Source organism: Mirounga leonina, unplaced genomic scaffold (genome assembly GCF_011800145.1).
Source record: "Mirounga leonina isolate KUSES-001 unplaced genomic scaffold, KU_Mleo_1.0 Mir_104, whole genome shotgun sequence".
Classification (NCBI taxonomy): domain Eukaryota; kingdom Metazoa; phylum Chordata; class Mammalia; order Carnivora; family Phocidae; genus Mirounga; species Mirounga leonina.
The window spans coordinates 15,949,189-15,964,736 of NW_023270231.1; the positions used below are offsets into that span (position 1 = coordinate 15,949,189).

Consider the following 15,548-nt stretch of genomic DNA (forward strand, 5'->3'; position numbering starts at 1 on the left):
TAAACAGTTGAAGATATAGAAGAAAATAGAGCAGAAAAATCATCATCCTGAAATACAATATTTTGCTGCACTTTTTTCTGGTCTTTGTTTTTTACATTTATAGGAAAAAAAAAACTGTGAGAGACTGGAATAAAAATCAGGGTGATGATGACAAGGTGGGGGCCTTGCTGTCTCCCACCTTCTATGACATCAGAACTCAGTGTTTGAGGGATACCTGGTGACCAGAGGCCAGGAAGGAGGAGGGCACCCATCTGCCTGTCGGGTGGGGCTACCTTGTTCCACCCAGGCAGCCTGACCTGAGGCCATGGTGATCCAACAGGTGGGCAGCAGGGGGCGAGTGGCGGCCGAGCTGTTTGAAAGGAGAAGGGGCACTCGCTGTGAGGACAAGAAACAGGTGAGGTCAGACTGGATGTATGCTCCCTTCCTCCCATCTGGGCTCCCTTTGCCACTGCAGACAGACTATAAGGCCCTCAAAGTCAGAAGAGGCCTTCAGCCCGACTCTTCCTGGAGCCCGACCTGGTGGGACGCAGCATGCATGCTTCGGGGCTTCTTCCCCAAGGCCATTACTGACTGACTCTCTTATTTCATTCCCAGCACTGTCAGCAGAACTTATGCTCCAGGAGGGCTGAATTGTTTGTTTAGTTTCCTACTAGATCCCTAGTGCCTACAATAGTGCTTCGTGCGTAATAGTGGTTGAATGAATGAATGAACAAACTGAATAAATAGGATACAGCTGAATTGTAGAGCTCCTGGAGTGTTATTAGGGCTAAAATTCAAACCTCATGAAGATTTATGTCAAAATGGGAAATGTCATCACTTACAATGCACAGCCCGGTGCTCCCACCCCCTCTCTCTTTCATGACTTACAACATGCCTGAGAGGCACTATTAACAATCTCATTCACAGATGGATAAACCAAAGCTTAGAAAGGCAAAAAGGCCGTATAGCCAGGACCCAGGATTTGAATCAGGTACATCTGATTCCAGGACCCTTAACAAGCTTACCCTACACTCCACTGCCTCCCAGATGGAGAAGTGAGGGAGGCGTGTAAAGAAGGCTGGGAAGGTCACCTAGACCTTGCACACATGGAAAGAGATAGGACTTTATTCTGAGATTAATAAGAGGCCATTGAGGGGTTTTAAGCAGAGCAATGGATGACTGATCTCTATACGTTTTCAAAAGATTTGTTCACTTGTTCATTTGATATACATGCCCCAATTCCTCCTTTGTGCTGGACCTCACAGCAAGAAGGGGGCCTTGTGGGGTTCCCATCATGCTCCACCTTTTCCTAAAAAGAGTTGCATAAACACCAAACCCCAGGAAGGCTCTTTTGAGAAAAATCCCCAAAAAAGTTCTGTGTGGTTCAAGGAATGCTGATATTCTTGTCCCCCCAACCTTGGAGATTTACACTGCTCATTCACAGAGGCTCTGAGAAGTTCTGCAGCAAGGAATTCACTTCACTTTGTTAACTACAGCATTTCCCAAACCGATCTAAAACAGTCACAGCTTTTCTTTTTGAAAGACCTTTCAGGGGCTCCTGGGTGGCTCAGATGATTAAGCGCCTGCCTTCGGCTCAGGTCATGATCCCAGAGTCCTGGGATTGAGCCCCGCATCAGGCTCCCTGCTCAGCGGGGAGCCTGCTTCTCCCTTTCCTTCTCCTGCTCAACCTGCTTGTGCTCTCTCACTCTCTCTGTCAAATAAATAAATAAAATCTTAAAAAAAAAAAAAAAAAAAAGACCTTTCAGCATATGTCAAAATCCATTTTACAGATGAAGTAATTGAGGCTCAGAGAGAAGAAATGATTTGGCTCAGGCCCCAAGACAGCAGCACAAGGAGAAGAGCTAAAACTTAATCCTGCCCCTGTTTCGCCCTTTGCCCCCCCCCCCCCCAGTACAAAATACAAACCCAGCAGCAAGTGTGCTGGGGAAGACATCATCCTGTAAAGTGCATGGACAGAGGAGTTGTTAAATAGCAGAGCATTCACCACAGAACACTTAACAGCCATTATAAAGAATGAAACAGTTCTCTGTGTCTTATGCCCAGGGAATATTATTAAGAAAAGAAAAGGTGCCCTTAAGTGTACGATGCAAGGATCTTTGCACTGGGTCTACACACCTGGGCAGTCACAGCCCGCCCCCCACTCCCCGGCCAGGTCAAGCTATGGAATAGTCCTGGTGCCCCAGAAGCCTCCTTCAGGCCCTCCTAGCTCGTCCCCTTCCCACATAACCATGATTCCTGACCTCTATCATCATAGATGAGTTTTGTATTTTCTTGAATTTCATGTTCATGGAATCAATGTGTACCTTTATCCCTGGCTTCTTTCGCTCATCTGTGTATCTGTAAGACTCTGCCAGATTGTTGCTTTTTAATTTATTTTTATTTTTAAAGTTCATGATGATAATAATATAGTTGCTAATATATATAAAGAAAACTATCTGGGGAAGAGGCAAATCATGCAAATCTTTTATCTTCTTTGTGGCGGTAGCAGGTCTAACTCTTGCTTCACAAACTCGGTAAATAAGAAATGTGTTATTTCAAGGCAAATTAAATCTGGCTCAGCCTGCATCTAGTGAGTTGGGGAAAATTCAGTGTCACTCAATACTGTGTGTGCCTTAATCCTTTGTCCACTTTCGCTTGCCCTGACACTGTCACTCTCCCAACTCACACTGTCTGTTGAAAATCGGTGTCTCTGAATTCGCTGTGCTAAGGCCAGCCCAGCCACACGGCCGAACAGTGGGTGCCAGGCCCCTCCCAGACTCAGACTGCCCTTGTCTCTTCTCCCACCTCTCTAAAAGACCCCTTTCTCCCCTCTTAATCCTGGCACGTCCACCAGAATCTCCTAAATGACCTTGGACTGACGCAGGCACCAGCGAGCAATGTTGTCTCCAGGTAGCTCCTTCGCTCCATCCTGCCTCAAAACACTGTGAGGAGACTTCCCAGTAACGGGCCAGGCTAGCCTTCCCACTGGAGCAACCACAAAATGCACGACATCTGTGAGGCAGCCAGTCTTGGGTGAGGGCCACCAGGCAGCACAAGAGTGCCATCCCGGAGGAAAGGAACACTCGTGACAGCCTCCACTCTTTCCCAGCGGTGGCTGCACCGAGGTAGAGGCCAAGCATGGCACCGCAGTCCTGCTGAGCTGCGGGGCGGTGGGGGTGGGGGGCAGCTAAGGCCCCGGACTCTGCAGGACGAGGCCCTGGAGAGGGGAGAGAGCTGCTCACCCAGGGGTTCCCCATGACTCCTTGGCAGAGGGCCGGGATGCGCATGCCAAGGGCTGGATTAGCCGCTCTCACCAGAGTGGCTGTTCTGCCCTTGAGAGCAGAGCGGAGATCCTGGAAACCCAGCAGCGCTGGAGGTTGCCGGAATTCCGGCGCAGCTAGAGCAGAGGAGCTCCGTAACACTCAGGCGTCCACCTGAGAGCACACGTACACAGACATGGACACGCATCTATGCACACACACGAACAGACATGTATGTGTATATATACATGCACACACACATATACATACATATATTTGGAAAAACAGAAAACTTTAGAAGCAATGGCTAGAGGCACCTGGGTGGCTCAGTTGGTTAAGCGTCTGTCTGCCTTTGGCTCAGGTCATGATCCCAAGGTCCTGGGATCGAGTCCCACATCGGGCTCCCTGTTCAGCATGGAATCTGCTTCTCCCTCTCCCTCTGCTCCTCCCCTCTGCTTGTGTTCTCTCTCCCTCTCAAATAAATGAAATTTTTTTTAAATCTAAAAAAAAAAAGAAAGCAGCAGCAGCAATGGTCAAAGTTTCCACATTAAGAAGGAAATAAGGAAGAATTAAACTCAACAATTGAAAGAAGAAACAATAAAGATAAAATCAGAACTTAATGAAATAGAAAATGAAAATAATAAATAAAATTAATAAACTTTTGCTTTGAAAAGATTTATAAAATTGGTAAATTTTTCATAGTCTATTTTTTTAAAAAAAGAGAAAACACAGATTACCAATATCGAGAATAAAAGGGAACTATCACATGTCTACCTCCTATAGACATTAAAAGGATATGAAGATAATATGAGGAATGACTGGATGCCAATGCATTTGCTCACCTAGGTGAAAAGTAGAAACTTCTTGGACAACACAATTTACAAAAGTGACTCAAGAAGAAATAAAAAGTCCAAAAGACTACAAGCCCAAAAGATTTCACCAATAAATTCTATAAATCATGTGACCAATCTCACACAAATTCCTTCATAAAACAGAGGTGGAGGAAATGCCCCCTGACTCATTTTAAAGGGGCAACATAACCTTGACTCTAAAACTCCATAAACATATAGAAAAGAAATCTAATCTCTCCATGAATGTAGTTGAAAAGAACAATCTCCACAAACAGTAGCAAATCAAACCCAGCAATATAGAAAAAGGTGAATGCATCATGAACACACGGCTTCCTGAAGGAACCAGGTTGGTTAGGTATTCAAGTCAATCCATGCAATCTGCCGCAGGCTCAGGCAAAAAAGGGCAGCACTCAAGTCTCTCAGTGGATACAGGAAGTGCATTTCACTAATTCAGCGTTCATTCTTGGTAAAATTCTCAGAACAGTAGAAACAGAAGGAAATGTCTTCAAACTGAGGAAGGACAACAAGGAAAAAGCTACAACTACCTCTACTCACACCACGTCCCCCTAAGATACAGCACAAGATGAGGATGTTTGCTTTTGCTGCTTCTATTGGTATTTTACTAATGATTCTAGTTAATATACAAGGCAAGCAAAAAAGCTAAAGATTTTTTGAAAGATAAAGAGTGGAAAGGATGAAGTAAAACTTCTTCCCAGACAGCATGATTTTTTATATACAAAATCCTAAACTCTATCAGATAAAAAAGAATTAAGTCATAAGACACAAAATCAATTATGTTTCTATAGACTAGCAATGAAAAATTGGAAAATGAAAATTTAAAAACGATACTATTTACAATAGCATCAAAATCCATAAAATACTTCAGAAAGATGAGCATGGCCTCTACACTTGAAAATGATGAAACATTGCTAAAAATAACCAAAGACAGTGTAATGGAGAGATTCACCATGATCACGGATTACAAGGTATGATATTTTAGAGACACTCTTTCTCACCAAATTGAACCACAGTTTCAATGTAATACTAATCAAAATCCCAGCAGGGTTTTTTTTATAGAAACTGAAAAGGTTGATATATACATATATATGTGAAAATGCAAAGGATCTAGGGTAATCAGAACAAATTTGAAAGGAACAAAGTTTAAAAACTCACACTATCTGATTTCAAATGTTACAATAAAGCTGTATGGAGGAGGAGCAAGATGGCGGAGGAGTAGGAGACCTGGATTTCGTCTCCTCTCAGGAATTCAGCTGGATAGGGATCAAACCATTCTGAACACCTACAAACTCAACAGGAGATCGAAGAAAGGAATAGCAACAACTCTCTGAACAGAAAAGCGACCACTTTCTGGAAGGTAGGACGTGCGGAGAAGAATCTGAGGCGATATTCGGGAGGATAGACGGCAGGGGAGGGGCCTCCGTCGGCCGCTTCTGGCAAGTGATAGAACCACGGAGCACAAAATCGGAACTTTTAAAAGTCTGCTCCGCTGAGGGACGTCACTCTGGTGGCTAAGCGGGGGGTGGAACCCTCCGGGACAGTGTGGTCTCAGGACCCTCGGGGTCACAGAAAGACCGGGGGTGCCTGAGTGTGGCAGAGCTCCCAGGTAACGGAGCAGGGAAGCCGGCTGCAGAGGCGGAGCCCAAGCGCGGGCTCTCAGGTCGGGGTTGCCATAAACCGTGATCCGCGGCACAGTCGGGCCCCTGCTCCTCCAGCAGGGACCCCACAAGCGGCAGATCCGGGGAGACTCACCTTCCTCCCCCGGGAGGAGCCGCGGGGGAGTGCACCGTAGGGATCTGCTGGGTTTGGAGACTCCACCCGGGGTCGGGTGCCAGAGACAGAGGCGCGCGGTCACAGGCCGGGTGAGCACGGAGTGTGGCCGGAGACCGGGGAGACGGGAGTGACTGGCGGCTTTTCTCTGGGGGCTCACTGAGGAGCGGGCCCCGAGTTCTCGGCTCCTCCGGGGCGGAGATTGGGAGGCCGCCATTTTCACTCTCGGCCTCCAAAGCTGTACGGAAAGCTCGCAGGGAACAAAAGCTCCGGAGAGCAAACCCGAGCAGATTACTTAGCCCAACCAGGCAAGGGTGGGGCAAGTCCGCTCCGGCAAAGACATTTGGGAACCACAGCAACAGGCCCCTCCCCCAGAAGATCAGCAAGAACAGCCAGCCAAGACCAAGTTTACCGATCAATGAGAATGGCAGAACTCCAGCGCTAGGGGAATAATGCACATAGAATCCATGGTTTTTTTACCATGATTGTTTAGTCTTTCAAAGTTAATTTTTTTAATTTTCTTTTCTCTTTTTCTTTTTTTTAAATTTTTTTTTTCTCTTTTTCAACCAACATTTTATCAATCCCTTTTTTTAAAATCTTTTTTATTTTTCATTTTTAGAGTCATATTCTATCCCTTCATTGTAGTTAACCTTATTTTTTGTATATATATATAAGTTGTTCTCTCTTTAAAATTTTGGGATACAGATTCTTCTAACAGACCAAAATATACCCTAAATCTCTAGTGTATGGCTTTGTTCTAGTCTCCTGCTTGATCACATTCTCTCCCCATTTTTTAAAAATTTTTCTTTTTTCAACCAACTTCTCAATTCCTTTTATAATTTTCTTTTATAATTTTCATCTTTACAGTCATATTCCATCCCTTCATCGTATTTACCCTTATTTTTATACATATACAAGTTTTTCTTTCTTTAAAATTTTGGGAGGCAGTGTCTTCTAGCAGACCAAAATATGCCCAAAATGTAGGGTGTGACACTGATCTATTCACCAGCCTGATCATATTTGATCATATTCTTTCTTTCTTTCTTTCTTTCCCTTTCTTTTCCTCCTGGTTTCAGGTCTCTTCTGATTTGTTTAGTGTATATTTTTCTGGGGTCGTTGTTACCCTGTTAGCATTTTGTTCTCTCATTCATCTGTTCTTCTCTGGATAAAATGACAAGATGGAAAAACTCACCTCAAAAAAAAAGAACAAGAGGCAGTACCAACTGCCAGGGACCTAATCAGTACAGATATTAGTAAGATGTTGGAACTAGAGTTTAGAATGATGATTATAAAGATACTAGCTGGACTTGAAAAGAGCATAGAAGATACTAGAGAATCCATTTCTAGAGAAATAAAAGAACTAAAATCTAACCAAGTCGAAATCAAAAAGGCTATTAATGAGATGCGATCAAAAATGGGGGCTCTAATGGCTAGGCTAAATGAGGCAGAAGAAAGAATTAGTGATATAGAAGACTAAATGATGGAGAATAAAGAAGCTGAGAAAAAGAGAGATAAACAACTACTGGATCACAAGGGCAGAATTTGAGAGATAAGTGATACCATAAGATGAAACAATATTAGAATAATTGGAATCCTAGAAGAAGAAGAAAGAGAGAGAGGGGAAGAAGGTATATTGGAGCAACTTATAGGAGAGAAATTGAAAGTGAGGGGGTGGAAAACCATTTACCATGCTAATGGACATCAAAAGAAAGCTGGGGTGGCCATCCTTATATTAGACAAATTAGATTTTAAACCAAAGACTATAATAAGAGATGAGGAAGGACACTATATCATACTTAAAGGGTCTGTCCAACAAGAAGATCCAACAAGTAAATATCTATGCCCCTAACATGGGAGCAGCCAATTATATAAGCCAATTAATAACAAAATCAAAGAAACACATCGACAACAATACAATAATAGTAGGGGACTTTAACACCTCCTCACTGAAATGCACAGATCATCTAAGCAAAAGATCAACAAGGAAATAAAGGCTTTAAATGACACACTGGACCAAATGGACTTCACAGATATATTCAGAACATTCCATCCCAAAGCAACAGAATACACATTCTTCTCTAGTGCCCATGGAACATTCTCCAGAATAGATCACATCTTAGGTCACAAATCAGGTCTCAACTGGTACCAAAAGATTGGGATCATTCCCTGCATATTTTTGGACCACAATGCTTTGAAACTAGAACTCAATCACAAGAGGAAAGTTGGAAAGAACTCAAATACATGGAGGCTTAAGAGCATCCTACTAAAGAATGAATGGGTCAACCAGGAAATTAAAGACGAATTAAAAAAATTTCATGGAAACAAATGAAAATGAAAACACAACTGTTCAAAATCTTTGGGATGCAGCAAAGGTGGTCCTAAGAGGAAAGTATATAGCAATACAAACCTTTCTCAAGAAACAAGAAAGGTCTCAAATACACCACCTAACCCTACCCCTAAAGGAGCTGGAGAAAGAACAGCAAATAAAGCATAACCCAGCAGAAGAAGAGAAATAATAAAGATCAGAGCAGAAATCAATGAAATAGAAACCAAAAGAACGGTAAAACACATCAATGAAACTAGGAGCTGGTTCTTTAAAAGAATTAATAAGATTGATAAACCCCTGTCCAGACTTATCAAAAAGAAAAGAGAAACGACCCAAATAAATAAAATCATGAATGAAAGAGGAGAGATCACAACCAACACCAAAAAAATAAACAATTGTAAGAACATTATGAGCAACTATATGCCAGCAAATTAGATAATCTGGAAGAAATGGATGCATTCCTAGAGACGTATAAACTACCAAAACTGAACCAAGAAGAAATAGAAAACCTGAACAGACCCATAACCACTAAGGAAATTGAAGCAGTAATCAAAAATCTCCCAACAAACAAGAGCCCAGGGCCAGATGGCTTCCCAGGGAAATTCTACCAAACATTTAAAGAAGAATTAATACCTATTCTTCTGAAACTGTTCCAAAAAATAGAAATGGAAGGAAAATTTCCAAACTCATTTTATGAGGCCAGCATTACCTTGATCCCAAAACCAGACAAAGCAAAGACCCCAACAAAAATGAGAATTACAGACCAATATCCCCGATGAACATGGATGCAAAAATTCTCACCAAAACACTAGCCAATAGGATCCAACAGTACATTCAAAGGATTATTCACCATGACCAAGTGGGATTTATTCCTGGGCTGCAAGTTTCATTCAACATCCGCAAATCAATCAATGTGATACAATCATTAATAAAAGAAAGAACAAGAACCATATGATCCTCTCAAGATGCAGAAAAAGCATTTGACAAAGTACAGCATCCTTTCTTGATTAAAACTCTTCAGAGTGTAGGGATAGAGGGTATATACCTCAATATCATAAAAGCCATCTATGAAAAACCCACAGCGAATATCATTCTCAATGGGGAAAAACTGAGAGCTTTCCCCCTAAGGTCAGGAACATGGCAGGGATGTCCACTATCACCACTGCTATTCAACATAGAACTAGAAGTCCTAGCCACAGCAATTAGACAACAAAAATAAATAAAAGGCATCCGAATCAGCAAAGAAGAAGTCAATCTCTCCCTCTTTGCAGATGATATGATACTTTATGTGGAAAACCCAAAAGACTCCACCCCAAAATTGCTAGAACTCATACAGGAATTCAGTAAAGTGGCAGGATATAAAATCAATGCACAGAAATCAGTTGCATTTCTATACACCAACAACAAGACAGAAGAAAGAGAAATTAAGGAGTCGATCCCATTTACAATTGCACCCAAAACCATAAGATACCTAGGAATAAATCTAACCATAGAGGCAAAGAATCTGTACTCAGAAAACTATAAAAATACTCATGAAAGAAATTGAGGAAGACATAAAGAAATGGAAAAACGTTCCATGCTCATGGATTGGAAGAACAAATATTGTGAAGATGTCAATGCTACCTAGAGCAATCTACACATTCAATGCAATCCCTATCAAAATACCATCCACTTTTTTCAAAAAAATGGAATAAATAATCCTAAAATTTGTATGGAACCAGAAAAGACCCTGAATAGCCAGAGGAATGTTGAAAAAGAAAAGCAAAGCTGGCAGCATCACAATTCTGGATTTCCAGCTCTATTACAAAGCTGTCATCATCAATACAGTATGGTACTGGCACAAAAACAGACACATAGATCAATGGAACAGAATAGAGAGCCTAGAAATGAACCCTCAACTCTATGGTCAACAAATCTTCCACAAAGCAGGAAAGAATGTCCAATGGAAAAAAGACAGTCTCTTCAACAAATGGTATTGGGAAAATTGGACAGCCACATGCAGAAGAATGAAACGGGACCATTTCCTTACACCACATACAAAAATAGACTCAAAATGGAGAAAGACCTAAATGTGAGACAAGAGTCCATCAAAATCCTAGAGGAGAACACAGGCAGCAACCTCTTTGACCTCAGCCACAGCAACTTCTTCCTAGAAACATCGCCAAAGGCAAGGAAAGCAAGGGCAAAAATGAACTATAGGGACTTCATCAAGATAAAAAGCTTTTGCACAGCAAAGGAAACAGTCAACAAAACCAAAAGACAAATGACAGAATGGGAGAAGATATTTGCAAATGACATATCAGATAAAGGGCTAGTATCCAAAATCTGTAAAGAACTTATCAAACTCAACACCCAAAGAACAAATAATCCAATCGAAAAATGGGCAGAAGACATGAACAGATATTTCTGCAAAGAAGACATCCAAATGGCCAACAGACACATAAAAAAGTGCTCAACATCACTCAGCATCAGGGAAATCCAAATCAAAACCACCTCACACCAGTCAGAATGGCTAAAATTAACAAGTCAGGAAATGACAGATGTTGGCAGGGATGCAGAGAAAGGGGAACCCTCCTACACTATTGGTGGGAATGCAAGCTGGTGCAGCCACTCTGGAAAACAGTATGGAGATTCCTCAAAAAGTTGAAAATAGAGCTACCCTACAACCCAGCAATTGCACTACTGGGTATTTACCCCAAAGATACAAATGTAGTGATCCGAAGGGGTACGTGCACCCTAATGTTTATAGCAGCAATGTCCACAATAGCCAAACTATGGAAAGAGCCAAGATGTCCATCAACAGATGAATGGATAAAGAAGATGTGGTATATATATATATATATATATATATATATACACAATGGAATATTATGCAGCCATCAAAAAGATGAAATCTTGCCATTTGCAACGACGTGGTTGGAACTGGAGGGTATTAAGCGAAATAAGTCAATCAGAGAAAAACAAGTATCATATGATATCACTGAATATGAGAAATTCTTAATCTCAGGAAACAAACTGAGGGTTGCTGGAGTGTTGTAGGGTGGGAGGGATGGGGTGGCTGGGTGATAGACATTGGGGAGGGTATGTGCTATGGTGAGTGCTGTGAATTGTGTAAGACTGATGAATCACAGACCTGTACCTCTGAAACAAATAATACATTATATGTTAAAAAAAAAAAAAGATAGTTGAGAGGGAAAAATGAAGGGGGAGAAATCGGAGGGAGAGATGAACCATGAGAGACTATGAACTCTGAGAAACAAACTGAGAGTTTTAGAAGGGAAGGGGTGGGGGGATAGGTTACCCCAGTGATGGATATTAAGGAGGGCACGTATTGAATGGAGCACTGGGTGTTATACGCAAACAATGAATCATGGAACACTACATCAAAAACTAATGATGTAATGAATGGTGACTAACATAACATAATAAAATTAAATTTTAAAAAAATTTTAAAAAGCTGTATGGTCATCTAGATAGTGTGGCATTGACATAAGATAGATAGAGAAAGGAATGGAACAGCATAGTGACGGTGGAGAGAGCTGTTACGGATTGAACTGTGTCCTCCAAAATTCACATGTGGAAGCCCCAACTGTACTTGGAAATAATTAAGGTTAAATGAGGTCATAAAGGGTGGGGCTCTACTCCAATAGCACTGATGTCCTTATAAGAAGAGAGATACCAGGGAGGCACAGAGAAAAGGCCGTGTGAGGACACAGGGAGAAGGCAGCCTTCCAGAAGCCAAGGAGAGAGGTTTCACCAGAAACCAACCCTGCCTCACATCTTGATCTTGGACTTCCAGTTTCCATGACTGTTAATTTTTATTAATAGTTAATGTTAATTTTTGTTTAAGCTGCCCAATCTGTGGTATTCTGTTATAGCAGCTCCAACAAACTAATACAGATTTAGCACTGACATAAAGATTGATATATAGATCAGTGAAACAGAATGGAATCCAGAAGCAGACCCACATAAATTTGGTGGGCATATTTTTGACAGAGAGCAGTGCAATCCAATGAATAATTAGGCTTTTTAAACAAATAATTCTAGAACTGGACATTCATATGAGGAAAAGAATCTTGACCCCTCCTTCACGGCATATACAGAAATTAATTCAAAATGGACCATCTACCTAACTGGAAAATTAAAACAATAAAATGCCAGGAAGAAAACAGAGGAGAAAAATCTTCACAACCCTGAGTTAAACAAAATTTTTTAGATTGCACACAAAAGGCATAACCATAAAGGGAATATGTTTGATGATTTCAACTTCATAAAACTTGAAACCTTTTAACTTTCAAACACCCTGGTAAAATGAAGAGGCAAGCCACAGACCTGGAGAAAACAGTCACAATACAAACATCTGACAAAGAATGTATATCCAAAATAAATAAAGAACTACTAAAACTTAATAAGAAGACAAATTGCCCAATAAAAAAAATGAACTGGGTTTTTAATAGACATGCCCACAAAGTAAGATATGTGAATTATGATCAGTAAGCACATGAAAAGATGCTCAACATCTGCTATGGATTGAATGCTTATGTCCCCCTAAATTCATATGTTGAAATCCTAACTCCCAAAGTGCTGGTTTTAGGAGTTGGGGGTCTTCAGGAGATGACTCATGAGAGTGGAACCCTCATGAATTGGAGTAGTGCCCCGATTTAAAAAAAAAAATAAAAGACCCCAAAGAGCTCTCTCTGCTCTCCACCATGTAACGATACAATGGAAATGGATGGAACCCAGAAGATCGCCCTCACCAGAACCTGACCATGCTGGCCTCCTGGTCCCAAACTTCCAGCCCCCGGAACAGTAAGATATAAATTTCTGTTGTTTATAAGCCACCTGGTCTGTGGTACTTTGTTATAGCAGTGCAAACAGACTAAGACAACATCATTCATCATTGGGGAAGTGCATATAAAAACTAGATCGAGGTACCACTACACAACCAATAGAATGCCTAAAAAAATTTTGCCAATAGGAACGTGGAGCAACTAACATTCTCAGGTTGCTGGTAGAAATGTAAATTGGTTCAAACCCCTTGAAAACAGGTTGGTGGTTTCTTATCAAATTAAACATGCACCTGCCATATGACCCAGCATCTGCATTTCTGGGTGCTAACCCAAGCAGAATGAGAACATGTGTCCACCCAAACAGTTGTATCCAGGTGTTCATAGCAGTTTTATTCATGATCATAAGAAACTAGAAACAGCCCAAAGTCCGTCAGTAGGTAAAGAGATAAATTGTACCATATTCATACAATATATTACTCATCAATAACACTGAACACACAAACATGGAGACAACTCAGAAGCATTATGTTGAGCAAAAGTAGCTAACCACAAAAGACTATGAAGTTCCATTTATGCAGTTATAGACCAGGCAAAATTACTCCATAGTGACAAAGCAGATTAGTGGATCCCTCTGGCAGGGTGAGGGTAAGGAGGGAACAGACTGTAAAAGGGTATAAGGGAACTTTCCGGGATGATGGAAATGTTCTTTCTCTTGACTGGGATGGTAGTCCACAGGTGTAGACATGTCAAAACTCATCAAACTGTACATTTAAAATGTGTGCATTTTATTGTCTGAATTATACCACAATAAAGTTGATTCCTTTTAAAGATCATTTAGAGTAAAAATGTAAAAGCAAGGCAAGGAATGAGAACAGAAGTGGGCCTTCTCAGCAGAGAGAAGGGAGGGAAAACTCCAGTGGAATGTCACTGGGCTGCCATGTTACCTACTTCTGCAATGTTTGGGGGTTTTGTAGTAAGCATGCATGCCATAGATAACTGGAAAAAAGTTAAACTCTAAAAACAATCTTACAGCACCGCTCTGTGAGGGCAGCAGGGATGCCTGCCCCCCAGTGAGTCACTTTCCTTCCTCCTCTTCTTGCCACCAGACGCTGTTGGCATTGCTGATCTTGGTGCTGTACGTGGGCACAGGAATATCAGGTGAGCATTCTGGAAGCTGAGAAAGGAGAAGCCGAGTCCACCCGGAGTCAGGAGGGGTATTCTGGAGATGGCTGCATGTCAATGGAGCCTCCAAAACTTGCCTTCTCCCCCCTTCACCCACTGGGATGACCAACCATGTTCATTTCAATGACTGCTCATTTGCCCTTGTTAAGAGGTGATGTTTGTGCCTGTTTCAGGAAGAAGTTGGGAAGTGTCAGAAAGGATCAGAGAATGTAACTATCCCCAGAATCCTGTGGCTTCCCAGGTAACATATTCAAAAAAGGTGCTGAGGGGATGTCAAGTTTGACTGAGGAAATCTGGGAAGGCTTCCCAGAGGTGTCATGGGCGAGCTGGATCTTGAAGGATAAGTAGGAGCTGGCCACGTGGAGAAGGTGGGGATGGGCACTCCAGAGAGAAGGAATAGCAGATGCAAAGGCTCAGAAAACTTTTTGAAACCAGTGGCAAGGGGGTCCTACGTGAAAAAGCTCAAGATGCAACTTTGATGTCTGCCTTTCAGGGATTTGAATACCAGACCAATGAACCCGCAGAAGAGCCAATAAAGGTCATCAGGACCTGGTTGAAGGAAAACTTGCATGTTTTCTTGGAGAAGCTAGAGAAAGAGGTGCGAGAGCTGGAGCAGCTGGTCCAGGACCTGGAGGAGTGGTTAGATGCTCTTCTGGGAGAGGGGCACCCGGAGGATCCCTGCTCCAACTTCAAAATTCACCTGTGAGGGCCAGGGCTGGAACCTGGGGAGGACGCCAAGCAGAAGCGGGGGGTGGGGCGGGGGGAAGGTTGCCAGGGGCTCCTTAATAAGGGCTGAGCTGTGACACTTGAATGTCAAAGCAGGCAAGAAAATAAAATAGTTGGGACACTAAGAACCTTGCTGGTTCATGAACACTGTCAGGATGACCCCAAGGCTCTGCTGAGATATCCTCCAGCCCACCAGAACTCTGGCACACTGGAACCAAGCCAACCTCCGGGTCAGGACCCTCGCCCACTTACCTGAGATATGGTGCAAATTCCCTAACCTCTCAGAGACAAAACTGCCTCATTAGTAAAAATCAGGGATGCCAATTTGCCTCAGAGCATTACAGTGAGGACCAGACGTGTATGTGCATAGAGCAGGTGCCTGATAAACAGTTCTTCCTTCCTTCCTTTCTTCCATTCCTTTTCCTTCCTCCCTGGAACTTAGCAAGACTCTGGTTCTGGAGTGTATAGATGTTATGGGGCAACTCAACTCTCAGACACTGCTGCTGAGAGCATGAATTGCCAAACCCCCCGTGCAGGGGAATTGGTGATAGCATTCAAAGTCACATAGCAAAACAAAGGACCAGGAGGGCCCAGTGTCAGTTAGTAGAGGTGCAGCCAAACAGTGGATACCCTGTAGCTATGAAAG

General features: G+C 42.3%; 1 protein-coding gene across 1 annotated transcript; it reads left to right on the forward strand.

Annotated features, from left to right (window-relative positions):
- Positions 1 to 304: 304 nt before the first annotated feature.
- On the forward strand, positions 305 to 14,882 carry SMIM23 (small integral membrane protein 23). The gene is made up of 4 exons (XM_035012288.1): positions 305 to 394; positions 14,101 to 14,152; positions 14,350 to 14,417; positions 14,670 to 14,882. The coding sequence occupies exons 1-4, from the start codon at positions 305 to 307 to the stop codon at positions 14,880 to 14,882; spliced, it is 423 nt and encodes a 140-aa protein (XP_034868179.1).
- The last annotated feature ends 666 nt before the right edge of the window (positions 14,883 to 15,548 follow it).

Bases quoted from the DNA above. Each gene is read 5' to 3' on its own strand.
- SMIM23 (XM_035012288.1), top strand. From the start codon at position 305: ATGGTGATCCAACAGGTGGGCAGCAGGGGGCGAGTGGCGGCCGAGCTG. The intron at 395-14,100 runs GTGAGGTCAGAC...TCTTGCCACCAG, and splicing joins GCTGTGAGGACAAGAAACAG to ACGCTGTTGGCATTGCTGAT. The intron at 14,153-14,349 runs GTGAGCATTCTG...TGCCTGTTTCAG, and splicing joins CGTGGGCACAGGAATATCAG to GAAGAAGTTGGGAAGTGTCA.